The sequence below is a fragment of the Lemur catta genome, chromosome 12 (assembly GCF_020740605.2).
Source record: "Lemur catta isolate mLemCat1 chromosome 12, mLemCat1.pri, whole genome shotgun sequence".
Taxonomy (NCBI): Eukaryota; Metazoa; Chordata; class Mammalia; order Primates; family Lemuridae; genus Lemur; species Lemur catta.
This window is the reverse complement of record NC_059139.1, coordinates 28,580,297-28,606,365: the sequence shown is the minus strand read 5'-3', so window position 1 is coordinate 28,606,365 and position 26,069 is coordinate 28,580,297. Positions and strand designations below refer to the sequence as shown.

General features: G+C 37.7%; 1 protein-coding gene across 1 annotated transcript in view; it reads left to right on the top strand.

The window, feature by feature from the left end:
- Positions 1-10,929: 10,929 nt before the first annotated feature.
- Positions 10,930-26,069, top strand: part of FGF10 (fibroblast growth factor 10) — a 79,615-nt gene continuing 64,475 nt past the window's right edge. The window contains exon 1 of the mRNA XM_045566168.1: positions 10,930-12,231. Within this exon, the coding sequence (XP_045422124.1) occupies positions 11,907-12,231 (325 nt within the window). The 5' untranslated portion in view covers positions 10,930-11,906. The remainder of the gene's footprint in view (positions 12,232-26,069) is intronic.

The following is a 26,069-nucleotide window of genomic DNA, read 5'->3' as shown; positions in this document are numbered from 1 at the left end:
ATAATTACACAATATGTAAGCCTCATGAATATTTTGAATTTCTCTTTCCTCTCCATATGAAAATTATGGGAGACACTATTTGTGAAGTTAATTAAAGCACAGGTTATCAGGCATTGGTCATTCCACATCTCACTTGCATACTGGGTAGATTTAGCATTCTTCAGCAATATAAAAGTCTAAAGAGTGAAAGCGAAAAAGTTGTTTATTTTCCTATAAGAAACACTTTCCAGGAAATACACTTTTGTCAGAAAATAAATCCAGAATAATACTCAACAGCATACAGCACACACATCTGCTGAGACAAACACTGATTTGTTTCAAAATATTGTCCAATTTAAAACACATGGCCTTCACACTCTATATATGTCATTTTATTACGAAAAACCATAAAATATCTACTAGTTGGAGATTCTTTCACCGGTGTTTCTATCTTTACCAAATATGTGGTTTTCTTGCTGTCTGTATTTCATTTCCCTTGGTTATTTACCAAACAAAAGCATGTTACTTTTACTAACTTAAATATCTAGACAATAGTTCTAGAAATAAAACTTTACAAAAAAAATTAAGTGATGATTTAGGTAACGGGTCTTAAAATGGTGTCATTTTTGGAAAATGTACTCGAGAGGGACAGCCATGACCTTCTGTCCCTGTTCTTACCTAAGTGTACAACCCCTCCACCGGAACCTCACACCCTCCCAAAATTGAGAGCAACGCCTCACCCACTTCTCTCTACCAAAGAGGAAAATGCTGGGGCTCAGGTTCTTAGTCTTGCAGCTACTTGGATGAAAGGCGGGTGGCGGGGTGGGGGTGGGGGATGGGGGGATCGGAGCGCCCTCCGTTTGCTCCATCCCCCACTTCACTGGACTCTTGTAGGGAGGCCCCTGTCTGAGAAAACATTCCACCTTCCCTTCAACCCCTCTGAACTCAATTTTTTATTTCCAGCTTCTGCTTGTTCCTGATGGAAGTTGGGGTACACAGCTTTCTCTTTCCCCTCCTCCAACATAATGTCAGCCACAAATTTTTCATTTTGCCTGACAGTCACTCAACCTCCCTCAGTCGAGGTAGCTCTGGAAGATTCATTTTGTAATAAAAACAGTTCAATCAGGAAAAAAAAAAAACAAAACAGATCCTCTCCAAACGACAGAAGCAAATACTTTTAAGACAGCAAAATGATGAAAATGAAACTGGCTCCCAAAACTTTATACTACAATTAATTTCTTCCTAAAACATTTATCTGCTGTCATGTAGATACAGCCGTGTGTATTTTCAGTAGGCCTAAAAGGGTAGTGTTTATCAATAAAATGTTCCAAAGTACCAAAACTAATTATACTTTATATTGCTAAATCTGGAAGTTGCTTTATTTAAAAAAAAAAAAAAAATCTGGGGTTTCTATCTTTACCAAATATGTGGTTTCCTTGCTGTCTGTATTTCATTTCCCTTTCTTATTTACCAAAAGATAACTAGTCACTTTTTCCCCCTGGCTTTGCTTAGTTATAATTTTTTTAAATCTTACAAACAGTTTTGTTTTAGACTTTGATAATGGGAGATCCTGTCTTTAGGTTGGTTCTGTTTAATTTAAAATTTTACTTAATTTAGAAATGCACTAACTAAAATTCAACAAACTCAACATTCAAAAACAAGTGAAAATGGCAGCAGTTTGTTACCTAAATTCTAACTCTTAAGTAATGAGTAAATAGGGATTTTGTTTATTTATTTATTTTGCCCACACAGTCTCCTTTGTTTTCTAAAATAATGAATCGACATTATGCCTCAGGTCTTTAGTGGTCAGATTAGGATCTTGTTTTAAGAATCTTCACTGAAGGAAGCTCCAAATGCTCACAGGGAACGTACTCTAGCTTGAAAAGCTTGTCCTCCACTGATTATGTAGAATCTTAGTGCAGCCATCCAGCCTTAGGTTTCTAAGCAAAATAACAAAATTATTTTTCATCTTGGCATAAAAGTAGTCCAAGAATTAGGTCTCTGCCCCAAGCGAATGAAGAAAAAGGGTTAATTTGACACAGAACACAATCCCAAGTCAAGGACAAGAGCTCTCCTTACTGTTACTGTTATAGTATTGATAATTAAACAGTGACTGGGTGCAGTGGCTCCCGCCTGTAATCCCAGCACTTTGGGAGGCCCAGGCAGGAGGATTTCTTGAGGCCAGGAGGTCCAGATCAGCCTGGGCAACAAAGTGAGACCCCTTTCTCTACAAGAATAAAAATTAGCTGAGCATGGTGGCATGTGCATATAGTCCTAGCTACACCAAAGGTTGAGGTGGGAGGATCCCTTGGGGCCAGGAGTTTGAGGTTGCAGTGAGCTATGATTGCACCACTGCACTCGAGAGCCTGGGTAACAGGGTGAGACCCCATCTCTAAAAATAAATAGATAAATAATCAAATAGGGAAGACATTTGTGCAAAACAAACTTTTGCATTTGGGAAGGAAACAGAGAAGCAGAGGAACTGCTTTTATTTGAGTATGCATTCAGAACCCAGAACTTTCTGGAATAAACAATAAAATTAGACACCTCAAAGAGAAAACTATAAGAAGACATCCATGCAAAGTATCACTGTCCTTTCCACCATAGCCCCTCTTAACATAGATACACACCGCCCCCCTCAACTTTGCTAACTGGCATTTCTGAGATTCAAAGTACGAATCGCAGAACCAAAGGCTTTCCTATGCACAGCATTGTGTCGGAAGATGGAAATAAGTCCTGGCTCTACTATATATGCAAGTGACTTCACCTTCCTGGACTTGGACATACATATACAAGGTCCATGTCCCTTTCTACTTCCTCCCCTTTCTTGTCAGACTAGAGAGCAAAGACCTCACATGTCTGTTTATAGAACACTTAAATTTCTTTGGTAAATCAACTATTCATAATTGGTTTTCAATTACAATGGGCTACTTTTCCTGTTCTCAAGCAATTCTTTTACTAAGGCTATTTCTGTCAGTCCAGCAGGTGACCTCCAAAACCGACAGAATCTAGCCTGAATACATACAAATAACATTTATCTATTATAGGTAAATATTGAACTGTGGAAAAGTTGTTTATGTAAGTTCTGTCAGCTTTCTTACTATTATTTTTTAATCAATTCCAAATGATCTGACAGGTTTTTTTTTTAAGGATTCAAAACAAGAAGAGATGTCTAACAAGAGGTCCTTGAAGGAGTGTGTGTGTGTGTGTGTGTGTTTGTGTGTGTGTGTGTGTGTGTGTGTGTGTATAAAATGACAGGACTGAGTAGGGTAATTTACCACAATTAAGTTTTAAATTGCAGAAAACACAAGATTAAAATATTTCTCACATATGTATGTCCCTGTTTTACCCACAGCAAATAAAAGTGAAACAGTAAAAACAATACCAGCTAAATGAATAAATCCAGGAAACATTGTTATCTAGTGCTATAAAGTAGGAAGAGTATACTCTAATCCACCCACAAGTAAGCAAAGGCATGTTTCTTTCTCACAAGTTGGCCAAAGAAATATTTCTAAGTCCTTTCTCCCTCTACCAATAAAATTGAAATACCAAACTAAAATATCCAAACCTCCACTGATAACCAAAATAGGAATATGAAAGCCAGAATTTAGACCTAACAGTATAGGCAACAAGGAGCCATTATCAATTCTTGAGCAGAAATGAATTTGAAAAGGGCATATTTTTGAACCATTAGCCTGGGAGCAGTCTCCTTCACCCGTAACTAGCATTCAAGGGGTTTATCAAGATGCTTTCCTAATTTAGGTATAGCCCAGTATGTTCTGAACCATAGGACACGATTTTCTAAAGGCACAAGTTGGAATAAACCCTGAGAATTTTCCAACCATCACATGCTAAATGTCCGAGAGAGTCTGAGATATTCCCTTTCTCCTTCCCTGCTCCACAGGCTCAAAAGGGGCCACCATTATTCTTGGAAGTGTATTATATCCATAAGCATGTAAAGGCTGAAATCCTTCTTATTTGGTAGTTTTAGTGCACATGGGGCAGCTTCCTTTGAGTTCCCAGACCTTTTTTATTTCACCTGTAAAGTAAAGGCAGCAGGACTAAGGGAGTTAGATTCTTTTCCAGCTAGATAGATTCAAAATTCTATAATTGCCCAAGGTGATAGGTGAAAGGATGAAAGACAAAGCCTTGATCTGGGTTTTGTACATTCTAGGCTATACTGATTTCTGTAAGAAGTCATTTGTCTGTGAAATTTGTGGAACTGACTAGATAGTAATCAAACCACAAAATTATCTGTATATATATTTTATCTTGGGATTTTTGGTACTATGCCCAGCCTTTGCATCTAACTACACAATTCAGGAATGCTTACTTCTCCATTTTTAAAGAACTGTCTTCAGCTGAAAAACAATGTCCAAACAATAGTTCTCAGTGGGCTAGAAAATAATGCTATTAATTTCCCTCTTTTTTCTATACCAAACTATAAGCAAGGGTCAGTGTAACATGTTTACTCACAAAAAAATTAATGGTTTTAAAGATTAGTAAAGATTTATATTAAGAAATATTTAAAATTGTCATAGTAAACTGAAAACAAGAAAGTTAATTTTAATCTAGAGCTTTAACTTCAGCTTTCTACAAATGTTTGTCATTTATGATCATAATTTCTACTTTACTGAATTCCTTTTCTGAAGTCATTTAGGTACAAGTATTTTATTGAACATTTAGCAATAAAAATGATTTACTAGAGCCAGGCGTGGTGGCTCACGCCTGTAATCCTAGCACTCTGGGAGGCTGAGGCGGGTGGATCGCTCGAGGTCAGGAGTTAGAGACCAGCCTGAGCGAGACCCCATCTCTACTAAAAATAGAAATAAATTATCTGGACAATTAAAAATATATATAGAAAAAATTAGCCAGGCATGGTGGCGCATGCCTGTAGTCCCAGCTACTTGGGAGGCTGAGGCAGGAGGATTGCTTAAGCCCAGGAGTTTGAGGTTGCTGTGAGCTAGGCTGACACCACGGCACTCACTCTAGCCTGGGCAACAAAGTGAGACTCTGTCTCAAAAAAAAAAAAAAAAAAAAAGATTTACTCTTTGATTTTGGACCTCAAAAATCATTAGCTAAATAAAAAGCTCTCCAATAATCAATCAAAATGTACTACTAGGTTATGTATTTCTGAAGGGCAAGTGTCATGTGTCATTATCTTTTGTACAGTTCAAAGAATCTAGCATATCACCAAGCACAATGTGCTTTGTATTAAATTGCACTTCTCTGTTATCTTGAATTTCCACAAAAACCACATTATTATGCACTGGTTACTTACTGCAGAAGGTGTATATGGCAGTCTGCAGTCAATGTCCTGAGTAGGACAAAATTCCTTCCAGTTGATTCAAGAGAATTTAATGAAATTACTAGTTACACAGGTATAGGTACCATTAAAGGAACAGGCAAAGATGATGATGTCAGACCAGCAAGAGAGAGAAATTGTCACCACTATTCAAGCTAAAGCAGGAGGGGAGGAAATACTATGTTATGGATGTCAGTGATAGCTGAGTCCTAGAGGAAAGGCTCATCCGCTGGGAAATGTAGATCTGGAAGGGTACAGCCACTGCCAGAAAAGTGATACAAACAGAGGACAGGAAGAAATACCTAGAGTTTTCTCTCCTTCAGTGAGCTGATCTGAAGATTCCATTCTCTATTGACAAAACCTACAGCAAGTCATCTGTCAAAGAAACACTGGTGGTGCATAATATCAGCACAGAGCTGAGCAGGGGAGAGAATGAATGTGGGGGTCAATCCAAGAAAAACCAGCACAGAAAACATTGCATTCCCTCAACACAATAATATTTCTGTTACTACCAATTCATAGAAAATACATCTTTGTTAAAGTCTATTTAACACAGAAAACATGTCAAACAGAATGGAAATCAGGTCAAATTATATTTGATGATATGTATGCTTTAATAGGAGGCACAGAGAACAGCAGACGAATTAGGGAAATTTTATTGGGAAGTAATTAAAATAATAAGCTAGAAGACATGAAATATGTGTTCAGGAGTCGAGGAGCAGAAGGAAAGGAGAGCAGGTCAGGTTGAGTTGACAGAAAGGAAAGGGCCAAAATCACCATACTGTAGGAGAAATCTAGAATGAAGGATTGTGCCAGGGACATAAATCAGAAAAAGATCAAGATTTGATCCATCCTGAAGCCAGTTTCCCTTAGCTGTTTTTGTAGGAAAAAGGACAACCAGAAAGAATTTTCAGGGGCTCTTGTTTCTCCTCACAAATCTCTCCATCTGCTTTCTGAGTCCTAAGATAACTTGATTTTGCCCATCACTAATGATAAAGTGCCTAAATTCATTTATTCCTTCTTGCATGCATGATTTTTACAAGTTGAGTTGCTCCGTCTCATTCATTAAAACAATTCTGCACCACTTATAATGTCTAGCTAGCACATAGTAGGTAATCAATAAGATTTAGTTGAATAAAAACCAGTTAAGTCAATGGGATGAAGAAATGCACACACTCTGTCTGGTTGCAGCAAGACATCAAAGCTCCAAAAAATAAAATTATAATCTGCCAACTAATTCACAGACATAAATGGCTAATATGAGAATGTTTAAAATTTTGCCGTAGGTAACAGGACTAAGAAACCTAGAGGTCTTGAACTGGAAGGAGGCACACACCTACAAAGGGACAGCTGAGAACACAGAAAACAAACAAAACTCTTCAGTGACTTCACAACTTTGTCAAGGGAGGGTTCTGCTTACCGTCAGCCGGGAGGGGATAAACAGCAGCTTTGTGGAAATACGCTTGTTGTATTTGGTGCCAGGATGCACAGTTCAATTTCCAGGAATTTTTTGTGATTTATTGTATGTTTTAAACATTCTCATATATAATTTTTTTTTTTCTTTCAGAAGATCCTTTTCAGCATCTTGGCCATCTTTCTGTCTGAATAACAGATTATGAGTCCATTTGAAGGGGAAGAAATAGAAAATTTACCTTAATTTTAAACTTTGGGAAAAATATTTAGGCAAACACCTACATTTTGAACTATCACACTGCTTTATGAAAACTTAATATTAGAACACAGCAAGCTGGATCAAATTATAAATCTATTTTTCTAGAAGGTGCCATCAATTTCCTGGAGAACTTATAAATTCAGGTTTATATATATATATGCGTGTGTGTGTGCATGTAGGTATAAATAAATCCTTGGATATACTGAAAATAAGTGGTATACATTGCTTTCTAATTGCACTCATCACACAAGCTTTGATAAAATATTCTCCTTTGGCAAGCCTATATCAATATTTATTTTGGCTACTCGGCTGGTGCTTAATGATTCAACGCTAAACTACTTCATTTCTTTTCCCTGGCTAATCTATTGCAGCAAAGATACATTGATTTTCCATAACTAAAGCCGCTAACCCTTCTTATCATTTCCACTCTGGCATCTCAGACATAATAGAGTGATGAGTGGTCAATGATAAGGAAAGCATCAGGGAGGAAGAAAAAAGAAAACAGACACGACAGGTGTTGGAAAAATTAGGGTAATAGCCTAAGATCTGTCATGGGAGTTCCAAACTCTGTTCTACTACTGAGTGACCTGGGAATCAGTTCATTCGCCTCTAAAATGCATGCATTGGATTCAATTATTGCTAAGATTCCCACTGGCTCTGAAGTACTGCACTACTCTCTGTGGGTTAACACTTCTTTCCTTTCACTTGAAGCTACTAATTAAAAAAAATAATAATAAGATATCACTACTTCATTTGCCCAAAGGTCACTGATTATAAGCATCTTGTCTAGCTGCAGCAGGGGAAGCCCAAAAGCTCTTAAAACTTGCAACTCCTATACCCAAAAGGAAAAATGGGGAGGGACACATAGTCGAAAGAGCTCCACAACATGCTTAAAAAATGAGGCCTGCACATGTCTAAATTGCCGACCACCCTAGCTGACTTTTGACCTGACTTAGCATTATTTGAAGCAGCTTACTGACACTGCCAATAACATCACACATAATAGAACACACATCTTGTAAGTGAACCACAGATAGTGTTGAGTAACATAAAGAATCCAGGAAATACATACTTAAAATGTAAAGTGCTCACAGAGCAGCTACTGAAGGATCTGGTAGTACACAGATTGCTTCTCTGAGGTTCAGGAACCACGTTTTAGGATTCTTCAATGGCTGCTGCCATGGACTTGCTTTAAAAATCCTCAATCATTTCTCAAGACATCACATTTAACAAAGGGCCATATCTATTTCTCTCAGTATAGAGTTAGCCTAATATTACTAGATATGTTTAGGGCATAGAAATAAAGCATGCCTTCCAGAGGTTGGATAAAAGAGAAAAACAGCCTTTTAGAATTAGTAGGTACCACTCTAATCTGAAGCTTGTACTGTCCTTTTCAATCCTAGCAGAGAAACAATTAATAAAGGAACCCATTAAGACCTGATTATTGCTGCTAAAAAAGGAAGGTAGAATTTCAGTCCTTTGAAGTAACTGAGAATGATTCAGGCCTCATTACAGAGATATAATCTACATTCATACATTTATGTTAGTGATTCAAATCTATTGGGAGAGATTGAATTCCGTTAAATAGTGCATCTTTCCTGTGGAACTTTTCTCAGGCTTTCTCGGGCTAACCTAAGAGGTGACCTAACAATGCAAAGTAGTTGGGTATTTAGGCCTTCAACTGTGCTGTAAAAGAAAGGCTGCACAGAAAAGAAAAAGAAGAATGAGATATAATCTAAAAAGCTATGTCAGCTTTTCCTTTGGGCTGTTTTGTAAATGCCCTTCCTGTCATCGTGCTGTACAGAAGAGTGGTGAAAGGGCTCTAGAACTTTCAAACGCTGCACCTGCTGCAACTATATTTTAATATGGAAGTTTTATAGATGGCTTTTCCCTCATTTTAGACAGAGTACAAATGAAACTTCTAGCTAAAAGATCTGAATAGCTTCTTCTACTGGAGCAGAAAGTTGGTAGGGGTGTGTATGAGAGAGAGAGAGAGAGAGACTAGCTTTGGGTTGGGAGGGTGTCCAGTGTGAGTTAAAATTTTTTGAATCCCAAGCTGGCATCAATAGTGCCGGTTCCCAGTGTAGAGAAACCCCAAAATAATAACTTCCTGTGTTTTGTAACTTTTCACAGCAAAGTTTCTATTGTATGGTTTCATCAAACATAATTTTTAAAAAACATGTAGTTTTAATTAGCTGTGAATTCAAACATTTGGATTCTTCTGAACCATTGGGCTAAAACCCAAATCCCTTAGAAACCCTGCACTTTCTTTCAGACATTTTTCCGATTAGGTATAAAACTGTGAACTTGAAAATTGGAATTAGCACTATGGGTTTACTTTTCAATATCCATGCTTTAAAGAGCAAGATTTGTTTGACGTATGCTCTTTCATTTGCTTAACTTACCAATTAATAGCTACAGAAATCAGAGCTAATTATATTAAAGTAAAAAATCTACTGTGATGTTCACCACATTGTTGAAATCTTCTGAATAAACATTGCAATGGGTTATAAATAATGCAATTAAAATCTTGATTCTAGCATTAAATGAGTCTATTTAAAGGCTCTGAATGCACAGGAAAATATAATAGAGCACACATATAAATACATTTTCAAATCACTAAATATGTAATTGGGTAATCATTCCTAATGCCCATCTCTAAAGCTAAATTTTTAATTTCTTTGTATTTTCCTTGCTTCACAGCCAAGCTTGAGGCCAAACGCACATTATAGGGATTCTGGCTTGTTTTGTGAATACCGGCTCTTCTGATTAGTTCCCTCCAAATGACAGATGCAGTTGTTAAACTCTCAAGTTCACCTTGAAGTGTTTGCCTGTGTTAGACTGGCAGACTATTAGGTTGAACCACATGAAATTGCCACTTTTGTAGGTGGAAAACCTTAAAATTTTGACAGTTTCATAGGCTTCAACAAGACACAAATGTCTAACTGCCTTACATAACAAATACTTTACACCAATACATGGTTAGGCATTCCTTCTAGTCAAACTTTGCCTAGTTTAGAGTCATTCCTAAAGAAGGGGTCTTCCAGGATCTTACTCAGATTGGAATGGATTATCACTGTATTCCCTTCTTTGTGCCTCTAAACTCTTGGCAAAGGCTTTCTAGCCTTGGACTTAGTTCTGTCTGTACCTGGGTTGTCAGCTGGTTTCTGTGAGCAGTGCGGGAGCTGGTGGGGGGGCGGTGTGTGGAAACGTGTGAGGAGAGAGTGACTAGCAGTGCAGTTATATTGTAAAACAGAACCCTTTAAATATTATAGTTGAAGATAGAAAAAAAAATGCCCCTTTATGACAAAGCGCAAAGGCAATTGCACAGAAAAGAAAACAGACAGCAGGGTATTCGACCAAATTGCACGGTAAAATCTTTGCGATCTCAGTAAAGTGCGTTCGCTTTGAAGTGCACGCGTGATTCAGTAAAAGACTCATGTTAGCAATTAGAAATCGGTTATTTGGGTCCCTGATTTCATTTGCGCCGAGAGAGGCGACTTTTAAGGATGACGATAAATCTCCCTGAGCTTAAAAGTCAGAGAGGGCCAAAGTGTGAACTTTTTACTTCAGCAACGGAAGCGAGAAATCAGTGATTCATTAAAGCGGAGACCTCCTTGGAAGCTGGCAGAAGAGGAGGAAAGGAAGCTAATTAATGTCTCCCTTTTCTGTGCTCGCTCTGACCAGTTTACAATTTGCTGCTTTGGAGGGTTTGTCCTCAGCATCTTCTGCTTTCTCCCCCGCCCTCCCCGCTTCTGGGACTGAGAGAGGGGGGGAAAAAGCCAGCCAAGCACCGGGCTCCAGGTGGCTCTCAAGCACTTCACTGCCAAAAGAAAGAGGGGGAAAAAATCAGCGCTGGAAAACAAGTGAGAAAGGGGCTCCCCGGAGGGGACTGGTGCAGGCTAGAGGACAGCGACCTTCGGGAAGCGCGAGGACGCGGCGAGCAGAGCGCGCCTCGGCGGCGATTGGCCCGGGCGGAGGCTGCGGCGGCGGCGAGCAGGGACCCGGCAGCCCCCGAGCTCCGTGCAAAGGCATCGCGCTCTCTCCTCGCTCCCCTGCTCCCCCCTCCCGGCCCCTTCCCTCCTCCCTCTCCCTGGCGTTCCCAGCAGCCGAGGGTTTCAGATGTCCCACCGCCGTTTGACCCCCTCCCCCCGCTTCTCCACCCCTGCAAATGAGGTTTGACCGGCAGAGGCAGAGCCCACCTCTGGCTTAGAATCACTGACATTTAGACTCCGGGCTTCAACCTGTTTACAAGCGGGCTTTCCAAGAAAGGGGGGGGGGGATAGGGCCCAACAAAACACTAGCCGCCGTCCCCCCAAACAAAAAGTGACTTTCTGGAGGCTTCAAATCAACAGGCACCACTAAAAAGAGACAGGAAGAGGGGGAAGACAACAACGGCGACCGGGCAGCTGCCTCCCGTTCTGACAACTCCAAGGGGACACCCTTTGAGAAGTGGCTAGCAGGCTGGGGCTCTGCCGAGAGGGACCAGAAGGTGCCAACCGCAGAGGGGCGCAGATATCTCCCCACACCCCCACCCCACCCCTTTGGGTTTTGTTCACCGTGCTGTCATCTGTTTTTCAGACCCTTTTTGCCTCTAACATGGTGAAGAAAGGAGTGAGAAGAGAACAAAGTAACTCCTGGGGGAGCGAAGAGCGCTGGTGACCACCGCCACCACCGCCACCACAAGCTTCTGCTGCCGCGGCCACCCACGTCCACCATTCGCCAGCAGACTCGAGAGGCGCGGGCGGCGGATCCTAGAAAGGAGCGAGCAGAGTCGGCTCTTCCGAGGAGTTATGGATGTTGGTGCATTCACTTCTGGCCAGATCTGCGCCCAGAGGGAGCTAACCAGCAGCAACCACCTCCGGCTGTTTCCTTGCCTTGCACCAGGTCTTACCCTTCCAGTATGTTCCTTCTGATGAGACAATTTCCAGTGCCGAGAGTTTCAGTACAATGTGGAAATGGATACTGACACATTGTGCCTCAGCCTTTCCCCACCTGCCCGGCTGCTGCTGCTGCTGCTTCTTGTTGCTGTTCTTGGTGTCTTCCGTCCCTGTCACCTGCCAAGCCCTTGGTCAGGACATGGTGTCACCAGAAGCCACCAACTCTTCTTCCTCGTCCTTCTCCTCTCCTTCCAGTGCGGGGAGGCATGTGCGGAGCTACAATCACCTCCAAGGAGATGTCCGCTGGAGAAAGCTATTCTCTTTCACCAAGTACTTTCTCAAGATTGAGAAGAATGGGAAGGTCAGCGGTACCAAGAAGGAGAACTGCCCGTACAGTAAGTCACAAATGCGAGCTCCCCGTCCTTCCAATTATCCACCCCCACCCAACACGGGGGCCGGGGGGGGGGGAATCTGTTCCAGATGTGGCCAGCTAAATATTTATGTCCCCAACCCCTGTAAAATGATTAAGTGGAATACTTCCACACTAAATCAACGCCCCCCCACCCCGCATATACATTGTGCTGCCTCATCTCCTCCTCTAGGCGCGCTCTCTCCACACCCCCAGCCCTTGCCACCCTATCCGCCCCTCTCTCCAGACTGTCACTCCCTGGACCACGCAGGGCGCCCGGAGGGCGGCTGCTGTGCAAAGATGCCCCGTTCTGTCTCCACCGCCCTTCCCCACCTCATCCAAAGATCTCCTTTTCCTTCCTTCTGGATATGGCTCAAGTAAACACATTTTGTTTCTTTTCGCTGGCAATCTTGTTATGAGTTTGGGGACAAGCTCCTCAAGCTGAAAATAATTACCCGCTGTCAATTATAGGAGCTTTATGGGAACTTTATTTAAGAAAGAAAAGTCACTTCCACTCGTTACCCACCCCCATCCCTTTACCCCACTACCTCTAGATAGGAGCGAAAAGCATTTTTCTGGTTTTGATTTCTTTTTTCTTTTTCTTTTCTTTTTTTTCCCCCCTTTTTTTGCTCCCTCATGTTGGTTTGAGTGATTGTAGTCCATGAAGTTAGCTTTTCAGGCAGCACCGCTGCTATTTGTCTTCTGCTGCCTTTTCTCTTGGTAACATGATGCTCATGTCTGCATTGTCAATAGCGTATGTGCTGCTTTGTGGTGTCCTGTTGTACTGTTTCTTCTGAAACCTCTCATATTGCAGAGCCATACTACTACAACATTGTAAACATCTGGGACTGGATTCATACAGACCTCACACAAATTTCATTGTCATTCTTTTATTTTCAAAGTAAAAGTCATAAGTCTGTTTCCATGGCTATAGTTTATCCCATAGTGTGAGGTTTTCTCCTCAGTATAAATTATGCCTGGGATCCTTAGAAGCGTCTTTCTTTCTTTTAAACTGTTTCTCTCTCTTCCTTTCCTTCTCCCTCTCTCTCTCTCTCTCTGTTTTTTCCTTGTAGGAGTGTGGGCTGGATAGAGGAAGGGAGAATGAGCAGAGAAGGGGTGGATATTGTGTCTCTTCTTGAGTCAATCCACCAAAGCTAGATTACTCTGTTGACTTCCTTTCCTGGTTACTTTCAAGTGGTGAGACTTACTCATCTTCTATTGATTGTTATTCGAAAGGATCCCAAGGCTATGTAATGGCTCACTGAGGACGTAGACAATGACATTTAAACATCTTTAACGACCAATGGTAACTTGCAAGTCAGCTTTTAATGGGATTTTGTGTGTATGTGTCAGTTGTTGGGAATTCCAAGCATATATTTGTAATACATTGGTCACACATTTCAAGATTCCTTGGTTCAGAAAGTGCCAGGTACTAATGGGAATGATTGGTTGACTAGAATTTAGCATTTTATTTTTGAATAAAGACTTAGAAGAATTAAGACCTAGTTTTCTTCTTTGGGGACTCACACACATTCAACAGTGAGTTCTGTTCCCCCTCAGCTACTAGTTCTATTTACTAAAATTAGCAATATGTTTGCAAGTAATAAAGTTATTTGTAGAAGTATTTTAAAGTGTTCCATTTTAGGTTTAGTACTAGAGATATTAAATACTCCATTACCTATTTTTTTTCCATTTTGATTCATAGAAAGTGTCTGAAATAATATCATTAACAGAAGATTATTTTTGCCTAAAAGTCATTTGTTACTTGAATTCATTAGATACTATATATAGTCTTTATGGTTGTTGATTAAAATTTTAAAACCTTTGTTTACTTCTAAAACAAAATAATTGTGGTGTCATTCAGTTAGGAGGATGGGGAAGAAGCTGTCCAAACACTGGGCTGGACAGAGTGCTGGGAATAAAAAAAAAAAAAATTTCCATTGACTGAATTTCTTTGTATTTTAGTTCAAAAGTCAAAAACTTTTGAGTTGAAAACTCAAAAGAATATATTGAGATTTCAGAGTGTTAGCCTGGAGCTTTTTTTTTTGTAAATTTTTGACACTAATGAATTTGCCTTTGCTGTATTTTAAACGTCTTTATGATGTGATGCAAGAACAAATCTGCAGTATTTTAGTTTATGCAACTTAAATAACTGTTTTCTAAAATAATGATTGCTGTGTGATTAACTATTTAGTAAAATGATTTCCACAGTACACATTGAATTTTATGTTTACAATAAGAACTATCTGCAAAGAGAAAAGTATACAATTTTTATTGTGTAAAATTGGTGTGGAAAAGTTCCATTCTAACTGTCCAAAATGTACTAATATTTCTTCTGTGTAATAAGGTATATTAATAGTCCTCGTTAAAATTGCAAACTAAAGATCTTATATAGTAATGCAATCTTAATTGATAAAAAAGGAGAGGTTCACTCTGCCAAATATTGTCAAATCATAAATAATTTAGGCTTTCCAAGAACATCTGTATCAAAACATAGCAAGTGAAAAGTAAAGGTTGAAAAAGGCTTAATTTCAGATGTGGCCAGGTAATCAGAATGCTGCTACAATTTCCAGCTGGACTAATTTAGCTGAAATACATGGTATCATGAAGATATTGTCTAAATGTTGCATAATTACATGTGAACAAACTTTTGCCATGCCCACAGGGTAGCCAGCCAGCCAGCACACCAAATGGTAGCCTGTTAAATATTAGGATATCTAACCTCTGAAGAGTGTCAGTTCCTTTTCCAAAAACCACATTTCAGTAACAATTTCCTAAACAAGTTATTAATTATTCTCAATATAGAAAGCTGTTCTTTTGAGGTTTCTTTTTTTGAAGATTAATTTTCTTTGTTACTTTTGTCCCTAGTATTATTGCTGCTAAAATACAGTAACAGCTTATCTAAGAGGTTATATATTTGTGATGTCCTGAGTAATTAAACAACTGTTTTACTGGCTTTTTGCCAGCCAAATGCTAACAAAAGAAAAGTAAGGAAATAACCCATAAGTATTGCAAAATCATTTTTAACTTCTACTTCCAAAGCTAGTTCCCAGAAATTGGATGGTTCTAAAAATACTGCATGCACTAAAGAAACTCTTCTTAGTTTGGGTGATTTTTATAATTTCTTTTCTGTGGGGAGGGGGACTTTTTTGTTTGTTTGTTTTTTGCTTCTTTGCCATCATATGAGAGTAGAATAAAGAGAGCAGAAATAAATTATGTTTCTCCTGCTAGGAGTTGGAGAAAGCTTGAATAATTTAGAATAGCTGTGGTGTATCTGTCACTAGATATGTGCAGGCTCATTTAGGTTTTGTTTTATCATTCTTTACATCTAGAGCTTTGCCCTTGAAACATTACCACTCGGCTCCAGTTCTGGCCTCCTAGAAAGGCTGGATACAGCTGTTAGGTACCCTTGCGACTGGGACCAGTTGACTTATTTCTGGACATGAGTAAAACAGCTGTGGGTTTCTCCCATGGTTGTCACTTGTAGAAAAGAGGAATCTAGTGAAAGGAAAATGTATCCCTAAACTTGAGACAACTAAGAATGGATTCCCAAAATGGAAAGTCACAGAGCTTATGGGCCTTTCTAGGAAAGCGGTATGGAAACAATGGAGAAATCAAAATGTTCTGAGTATGTGGTGTGTGCCTTTTCTCTTTAAATAGGTATTTTATTTGATTTAGCTATAACTATTCATATTTCTCAAATATGAGCTAAAGCTAAAAAAAGTAAATTGTCCAAGGTCATTCAATTAGAAATTGGCAGAACCAAGTTTCGAGCCTAAGCCTATTTGGTTATATCTCTCCTTATTTACTATACCTCTCCGCTACTTCCAATACTGATATCAATTTATTAGAATTAGACACCCCAAATCTCTAAAAAACAAATTATCCAAAACCTTACTTGCTTTTTACAATGAATACCAGTTCTTTAGAATTAAATTGGAACAGAAGTAAAATGACAGTGAAATAAAAGTGAAATATGTTAAATATATCATTGCAGGTGGCCACACAGTATCAGACAAAGTTAGTGTATTCTCTGGGTAAAATCTCTCTTTTAATATTATGTTTGGGAATATAATTGCTTATGGACACACACAAAATATGCATACATCAATCTCACTTATGGTAACAGAGGTCATTAGGAATACATGACTATTTAAGAAAAATCCATGAATGTCGTTGTGTATAGTAATTGTTTACAGCTGAGGGCCAAATGCTTAATTGTTCCCATGTGTAATAAAATAATTTGATTGTAAATACCTGTGGGAAATTGGGCTGTTGTAGAAACTTCTGATACATCACTCTAAAAAGGGCAACCTCTTAGAGACTTAAAGCTATATATATATTAAGAAAGCTTTAAAATGAGTCTGCAAATCAGAAAAGCATTTCACCACATAAAAATGACAGATTATTGTCTAGGATAAAAGGTTTGCATTATTACGTTTTAATAAGAACTAGAGCTTATTGTAGGAAGCTAAATAGAGAAAAATAATTGTTGAGGAAAATGGGGACTCAAATATTATTTCCTAATAAACACACAAGGGTTTTCTGGGGAGAAAACTATAGATGATTTATGGCTTCCACTGGTATCTTATTTCAGTTGTGGTTGTTTCTAGAATTTGGTTGCATAATTTATAACCGGCAGCATTTAATCATGAGCATCCAGGATTTATGAAGGTGGAAGGCACTGTATTTAATGTTTACATGACACTGTCCTGTTACCTTTACTGCATTCTTACCATATGGACCCTCCACTTTGATGGCTTTATCATAAATCCACTGAAAATGCACAATTCAAGAGAGTTTCCTCTTCATAAACCTGATTTATAACCACCTACTAGAAGAAATTCAAGAAAACAGTTGGCAGGAATCACATACCGGTATTGGTGTATGGGAATTCAGAGACACCAATCTCTAGGTCTTGGATATGACAGTAACCTATTACTCTACCCCCAGGTATGGCCCACTCTTTAAAAGCAGGTGTTTTCAAAACGACATTTAAGCACAGAATTTTTTAAAAAGAAGAATCTATGTCTTATAGAACCAAAGAAACTCTATTGTATGCATATTTCTTCTACATTTTTACTATCCAGTTTAGAGTGAAAAGCTTTATTCCAGTGCATTTCTTTAAAATTTAAAGAACTTACAGCAGAGCATGAATGAGCACTTTAAATTCCTTTACAATTACCTTAATGTTCAGAGGCAAACTCCATTTATTATCCCAATGTCTAACTTTCTACAATCCAAAATGTTGGAAAAAAGTTGACAGCTCATTTGAAACGGAACTAATGTTCCTCACATTTATGAGCTGCCTATGAATATCTACATCTTTCCTAAGCCTTAAATGTCTGTATGCTTATCCAAAATTGTAGTGCAAATGATATTTCTTTATTATGCTTCAGAAAGAAGAGTAATACATGTGTGTTAGTTCAAAGTGATTTTAATCTATCTTAACATTAATTCTGTGAACTTTGCAAAGAAGAGTAATTCAGATGACATTTTTAATATTACTGTTCCAACATTTGTCAACATTAATAGTTGATGTTTACTTAAGCAAGTAAAATATTAGCATTTTCCTCCCAGAAATTAAAGAACTCTTTTAATTTTCCAGTAAGACAGGGAATAAGATTCATACTTATGTAATTTTAATACAGTTGTATCAGTCTAGATATATAGTGAACTTCATTTTGTCTCAAGTCCTTTTCCTTTATGCAGAAATTTCTTAATCTTTCATGGTATATTGCAATGATCTAAGATCACTTACATTTGCCATTTGACTAAGGGTGTTTGTTACTTGGTTTTGCAGGTATAAAACACTTTTTGTAATAGGCATTCTTTTTTCTCAGTGCATGTTACCTTTACCTGTGCCAATCAGTCAACATAGTAACGAAGAAATGTGCCTTTAAAATTAATGAAAGGAAATATACCTGCATCTTGGGAAGCCACCAGTGACACTCGGGCACTGAATTAATGAGTGCAAAATGTCGATGCCTTACAGAATTAAAACCCAGTATTTGATATGTACAAACTTTATACAAATAGAAAGTTTTCAGATATTTAAAAGGGAGCCAGGTCACCCACAAAATAATGGCCTTAAAGGCTCCCTTGCCTTTAAATCAGATCAGCTGTGTTCCTTCTTTGAACACTGTGTTCTAATTGGAACAATAAATCAAAGAAGACACTCAGAGTAGATTCCCATGTAAGGTGGACGACTGGACAGTGACTGTTTGCTGCTGGTAACACGTGCATCCAATTACCATTTGATAGATTCATAGTGCTGGCAGTAAAGCATTGCCTTATTTTATAGTTCACCTAATAATTCTTCAACCTAAATCTATCCACCTTTACCTATACCTAATCTGTCAGTGTTTGTGTTATTAATTAGGAATTTTCAAATGTTTGGCATGCTTCCTGCAATGAATGATGTCATTAAGATATTAATGAATCATCCTACTAATCCTAATAAAAGGCAAAATATAGATTAAGTTGATGTACCCCAAACTTCAAATAATTGTTAACTAAACAAACCATGATAATATTACCACAACTATAAACTAATTCTAAATAGTGCGGGTTAAATGCAACCTAATTGTGAAGAGCATGACATAGCCTCAAGATTTAGAGCTTTTTAAAAAAGGAATTTAAAAATTTTTTAATAATTATTATTAATATTACATTCTTTCAGGGACCTTGTGTTAATTTGCTTTACTAATAAATATACATGTTATTTCATTATTAACATTTTTTTGGAGACATTGCTCCAGTGTTAAGGACAACTTGACATACTCATAGATCTTTTTTTTACAAATTATGGCTACTCAACTTCTAATAGTTTTGAGTCATTCTGTGACAACATGCTTCTGAGGCATTGTGAATTCCTGATATTTTACCATCCCTTTGCCACCCCATTATTTTCTCCTCCTTGCTTGCTTGGCTGGATTTTTCCTTTTCCCTGGGTGATTGGTTGGTTGGTTTTTTTCCTTTGCCCTGGTTTCCAAACCCATTGCATACCTTGAAGGTCAGGGAAAGTCATTCAGTAGTATTTCTTAGCACCCCAGGTGACATTCAGGGACAGAGGACTAAATATTTATATTCTGATCATTTATATTCTATCCATAAAAATCTTTGATGATGTAAATTCAATATGCTCCATCAGAAGCCTCTTCTCGTTTTGAATCTCCAGTGAATTCTTCCTTATCCCAGCACTCAAGGCCGATTTCTTTTAAGCTCGGCCTTCAACGAAGTAGGCAACCCCCCGGCAAGCACCCTTCTGAGAATGGATGCTGATTGTCACTAGGTCATCATTCTGCATCTTTCCTCCAGGTTAAGTTTCAGCTCCAAATAACTCTCCCTGCAGGTTCATTTTACCTTTCTTTTAATTTTTTTTAGTATATGTAATACTTACTAGCTACTTTGTCATTTTCCTTTCTGCCTTTGTCAGGACTCCTTTGAGAGAAAAAATGTGAAGGTGATTTAGGAAATCAAATACTTATTTTTCTTCTACTTTAGTCATCATTTATTTCAAAGAAGGTGAAGGCTGATTTGGAGGTCTTTGATATTTCCAAATTCCAGAATGTCACATAGATTGTCGAGCTTCTCTGTATGTTCCAGCCAAACGTATGTAGCTTTTTAAAACAAAATCTATGCTCTCATTAATACTGGTTATTAATGGGGAAACAATGTAAAATATACATGCAAATGTACTTTGGCTTGACCAAACATAGAAATGCACAAGTCTTTATTGGAAATATTTTGAAATACTGACAAGAGTTAGAATCTGAATTAATACTGTGTGTTCACATACTTCTGAGGAAGAATTTTTTGGCACTGATTGCTGAATTAGATTTATATTTATTACATATAGAATCTGGCAATTTACATATGTTAAATTTATCTCTTACTGTAGTAATAATTAAAAGTTAGTTGTCTTTTTTCAGTTGTTTTCAAATATTATGTAATTTTATAGAGAGAATTATTAAAAGAATAATTAATATTCTATAACATGGAGAAAATAACATATGACACTGATTTATGTACAATTTATAATATAAAGTGAAATATATTTATAATGATATTAATAACAGTAATTACCAGATTTCTTGGGCAATTTTTAGATATCACTATAGAAAGATATGATTCCCATAAATATGAAAAAAGTGCTAGAGTTATTAATCAGATTACAGCATAAAAACTTGATGAACAAAAATGCTGAAGTGTTTTAAAGCTGAAAAATGCTCATACCCAGGGAGCAAGAGAGATGGTAAAGAACATATAATAAAAATGTTAGAAGCCAGAGGAAAAAGTAGAAAAGTAGGAGTCCATAGAGCGTTTCGACACATACTGTGAAAGGAGGAGAAGACGCTTTGCTGGAGTGATGAAGACAAGGGTTCTGAACTCCCGGGAAAGAGATTAAGCTAATGAGTAGCACTGTAAAACGGCTGACATGACAAGAAAGGTGTGAGGGAAATATAACCCCAGCCCTGGCATTCGACTGGATGTTAAATTAATTGCAGTGAGAACCTGTGATCCGAGAGGAATCCCACAGAAGGAATCACGGCCATTGTATCAAAGGAGGGAAGGCTGAGTCCTAGTTCTGCTAGTGAGGCAGTACGATAGAGTGATTGAAAGTGTGGGCTTTGATTCAAAGTGAATGAAAGTATGGGCCCAGAGTAACTTTGGGCACGCTGTCATCATAAAACAAGGATATTAACAATACTTAAACCTCTTTCCTACATGATAAAGATTAAATGAGATCATTTATTCATTCACTGACTCATTCAGCAGAAATTTGAATGGCTGCTTTGTGTCAGATACCGGATGAGGCACTGAGAAGATAAGGTGTTGAAAAAAAGTTGGTATTTCTGCTCTCAGTGAACTTACGCTCTATAGATAGTGTCAAAAACCCAACCAAACAAACAAGTAAGCCAAGAGATATAAAAAATTGAGGTGAGGGCTATGGAAGAAATAAATGGGTGCTTTAACAAAAAACAACTGGGAACTATTCCAAACCACATGGCTAGAGAAGTGTTCTGAAGAGGCAGCAGGAAAGGAACCCTATGGGGAGAGTTTGGTGCCTTCTCCAAGAAGTACGGAGAAGAGAAGGTCCATTAAGTCTGGACTTGGAAGAACTTTGGAGAAATCTGAATTGATGAATGTGAACAGATTAATGGTTCCCGACACATAATAAGCCTTCATCGAGTGGATATGATATAAAGGAAAAGTAAATGTGATGCTTCCTCTTGTTTCAAGGGAAAGCATCAGGAAAGCAACTAATAGATCATTTGATGAAGCGGGGCTTAACACTGGAATTGAGAAAAGGGCAGGAATGAAGAATATACATGATCTTAAAAAAAAACAAATACTAACGCTACTTGAAATTTGATTTGAAATGGCAGTATTCAGAGTGTTCTGAAGTGTTGGGGAAACAGTAGAGGCCTGGTTCTTTAAGATAATGGTAGCAGACACAGGTTGAACATCCCTACTCCAAAAATTTGAAATCTGAAATGCTCCAAAATCCAAAACTTTTTGAATGCCAACATGATGCTACAAAAAAAATTCCGCACCTGACCTCAGGTGATGGATGGAATGCAGTCAAAACACAGGCACACAGCACACAGTTAATTCAGTGTCTTCAAGGGAGAAAAGACTCCTCCACCCTCCTCAGCTGCTGTTCTTTAACAGCTGGTGCAAATATTCTGGTGATGCTACTGTGCTGCCTAGTTACCACGAACACATTTTTGCACTGTATTAATGATATGTCATGTTTCTTACTGCTCAGTACTTATGTGTGAATAAGAGTAAGAAAATGATTGCTTATTGGTAGCATATAAATTCAGAGTCAGGAATGATGGTGAGGCCAAACAACCACAAGTTGTCCACATGGGTGGCTGAGATAGTGACACCTTTGCTTTCTAATGGTTCAATGTACACAAACTTTGTTCAATGCACAAAATTATTAAAAAATTTTGTGTAAAATTACCTGCAGGCTATGTGTTTAAGATGTATAGGAAACATAAATGAATTTCATGTTTAGATTTGGGTCTCCTCCCCAATTTATCTCATTATGTATATGCAAATATTCTGAAATAAAAAAAAATTCAAAATGAGAAACACTTCTACTCCCAAGCATTTCACATAAGGGATACTCAACCTGTGTTTGAAAATTGAAGGTAGCTTGAGAAAATAGCAAGGAGTTGAAAATGAAGAATAGAGGATAACAAATGTGTTCAAGGACACTAGCTATAAAAGAACAAAAGAAAGAAAAAAACAAGAATAGCAACAAAACAGGCAACCACAGAGATTCAAAGAAGACAGATTATAAGATGAAAGGCAAAAAGGGAAAAGTAACTCGTAATTTTTAAACATTTCTAAACAATTCTTGTATTTCAAGTTATGATATAGTTTTGAACCAGGATTATCATAAATGCTCAGCTCTCGGTAAATTCTGTAGTTGTTTCTTTTTTTGTTTGTTTTTTTCTCATCCCATGACTGAGAACTTTTTGGCTCCCATCCCTCCAAGAGTTTGCAGTCTACATCTAGAGCGTGGAGATCCTCACAGGAAGTTGGAACATCATATAAGGCAGTGTATACTCAATGCCAAGAAGCAGAGCGGAATTAGGTAAACAGCAACCTTTAACGGAGGGAGGGATGCATGACAACAGGGGCTCACACTGAGGATAAGGGACTCCAGCTAGATATAGAGTTAGATAAAAAAAGAGGAGTAAGAATCTCCTAAAAGAAGGCACAGAAAGAAGCATGTGAGTACAGAACCAAACAGGATGTTTTCAGGAAACAACAGGCAGGGAGCAGAAAGTCTGCATGCTTCTGGGCATCTTATGATAGGCAAAGCAAAGTACAGTAGAATGTGCTATCATGTGAGAGGAAAATATGTAAATATCCTTGTATTTGAGGACCTAAATTTTCTGGCAAAATATTCCATTAACATGGTTTTCATTTAAACTTGGTTGGCCTTCTTTATTTTTATGTTTTTGGTTTTTGGTTTTTTTTTTTTTTCCTCTTGTTTTGTTTTTACTTTTTGAAGTAAAGAAAAAACTGAGAAAGAAAGCAGAACAATTTTTGAAGGCTATTATCTATATTATAATTGACATAATGTAAATATAGTAAATAGCAAAAATTGTAATGATTAAAAAAAAGAACTAATTTTATACTAGGGACATGAAAAAGAAGCATTTCTGCTGATCTTCACTTGATAACATCACCCTAGTATTCCTGATTTGCCAAGTGATCTTTACCTTAAAATTTAAAATACTTCCTGTTCAAAAGTTCTTAATATGTATTTATCACTGGGAAGGGGTTCAGCAATTTCCAACAGATTTCCAAAGGGAACACCTGAGGCATCAGTATTTCTTATTCCAGTTGCATATTTTCTTTTGTCACTTGTAGTCTAAATTGTCTTAGATTTACTTAATTTAGGTGATCAGGAAAAGAAAGTAGATTGTACTTCTTTTTTTTTTTGTGAAAGGTTATACTTAAGTATTTTTTAACAAACTTGGAGAAGGATACAGACAGCATATATACAATTACATACACTATTGAGACCATGAGCCCTGGAGTCAGATTTCTTGGTATAGAATCAGGGTTCTAAAACTTCATAGCTGGGTGACTTGGCCAGGTTACTCCCTGGGTCTTGGTCTCTGCATCTATTGAATGAAGATAATAATGTCACCCGCCTCATCAGTGTCAGTAGGATGAGTTCTAAATTTACAGATGAGACTATACATGTGAAATTGTAGTGAGTATAGGACCTGGCACATTTTAAGGGTTGAAATATTAGCTTTCATTACTCTTTTGTGCTATGACTATTTGTGTTATTGATTATCCCATTATCTGAGAAAATCCCCAAATCATGGAATAATTTTAACAATTAGGCAGAAAATTGATAACATATTTCCTAACTCACTTTTATAGTTTTTACATAAAATGTTTTAATGTTTTCATGAATTGAGTCTCAGAAAAATTTTTTGATATGGGTAAGATGGTCATTGTTACCCCATACTATGTTTAGATGAGAAAATTAAGCTTAAAAGTTATCATGCCAGACTGAAGTTATATAGTTAGCATATGTGAGTCAGGATTCAAACCTAGGCCAGTCTTAGCTGGGGTGATCAGCTGGGGTGATCTTCTGTCTTGGTTTGCCTGAGACAGTCCTAGTATATGCCTCTTGTTCTGGCATATTTATTAATAGCACCCCATTCAGTCCCAAAATTACCTATTACAAAGTCATCCTTGGCTCAGTCAGTCTGGTCTACATAAGGCACAAATCTACACAAGCTAGTTCCCTATTCGATAGTATTTCAATTTCTTCTCAGTGTCCTCAGAATAATATCTGCCTTCCTTCTCATGTCATGTAAGGCCGTCATAATTTGCTTTCTACCAACCCTCCAGGCTTATTTCCTACTATACTCCCCATTATGGACATTTTAAGTTGATTTTTGTTTGAGAACATGCCTGTGCCCTCATCTTCAGCCTTTGCAGACACTGCTAGGTCTACCTGGAATGGCATCCCTGCCCTCATCCCCAGCTTTTCTTCCTTTCAGATTTCAGTTAGATGTTGTCTCTGGGAAGCATTCCTGACCAGTCTGCTATCCTCTCCAAACTTGTGCTCTCCCCAAACTCTATGCTTACTATTATAACACAATTCAACACTTGATTAACTGACTGTCTACCTGTCTAGTTTTCTCATAAACAGAAAACTTGTTGAGGGAGAGAACCATATCTCAGTGACCTTTACAAGCAAGCACTTAACATAGTGTCTGGTATATAATAGGTTCTCTTTTATACATTTTTTAAGTAAATTACTCCTTTTAACTGCATGACCTTGATCAATTCATCTGATCTGGAAAATATGATTACTATACTACCTACCTAAAAATGATGGTTGAAATAAATGGTCTCTTAAGATTTCATTCAGTTCTAAGTTCTACAATTCTGAGAACGTGCAAAATAAGTTAGTAAAGCTATGGTTATTTAACTGACTGTTAAGTACTTAAATGCATTCAAATTTCTGAATAAAAATTATGTAATCAAAAACTGGATAATTTTTTATATTTCTCCAATTTTCCTATCAGAGGTTCCTATTGTTTATGTTAAATGGAGATTAATAATGACTTTACTCTCCTTTAAAACTCCTGCTGGCTGTGAGATAGTTATTTAGGTTTCAGAGTTGTGTTTGGATTCTGGGATAATTTGGTGACAATTAAGAAATGAACAATTTTTTCTAATAATTTTAGAGAGAAAGGATAAAATACTGCAAAGAGTAGGAACAGAGAGAGATGGTTTGTAGTCTTGGCTATGTCAAAACATTTACTGTATAATCTTAAACAGGTCATTTATTTTGGCCTCACAGATTTAATCTACAAAATAAGTATATTGAGCTAATTATTAAAATAGTTTAGTTTAGTATACTCTTTTCATAGATTAGGGGCCACATTCCAGGAGCATACTATATTAGGAAATAATAGCTATAGTATGATGAATAATGTCCACCCAAAGACATCAGGTCCTAATCCTTGGTACCTGTGAATGTTACTTCATGTGGTAAAGTTTTTGCAGATGTGATTATGGTAAAGATCTTGAGATGAGGAGATTATCTTGCATTATCTAGGTAGGCCTTCCTTAAATGCCATCATCAAAGTGTCTTTATTATGAGAGAGACACAGAGGGAAATTAGACATACAGAGAAGGCAGAAGGCAATTTGACAATGGAAACAGAGGGAAAGATTCAAAGATACAATGTTGTTGGCTTTGAAAATGGATGAAAGAATCATAAACTGAGAAATCTCTTCTCTAGAAGCTGGAGGAGAAAAG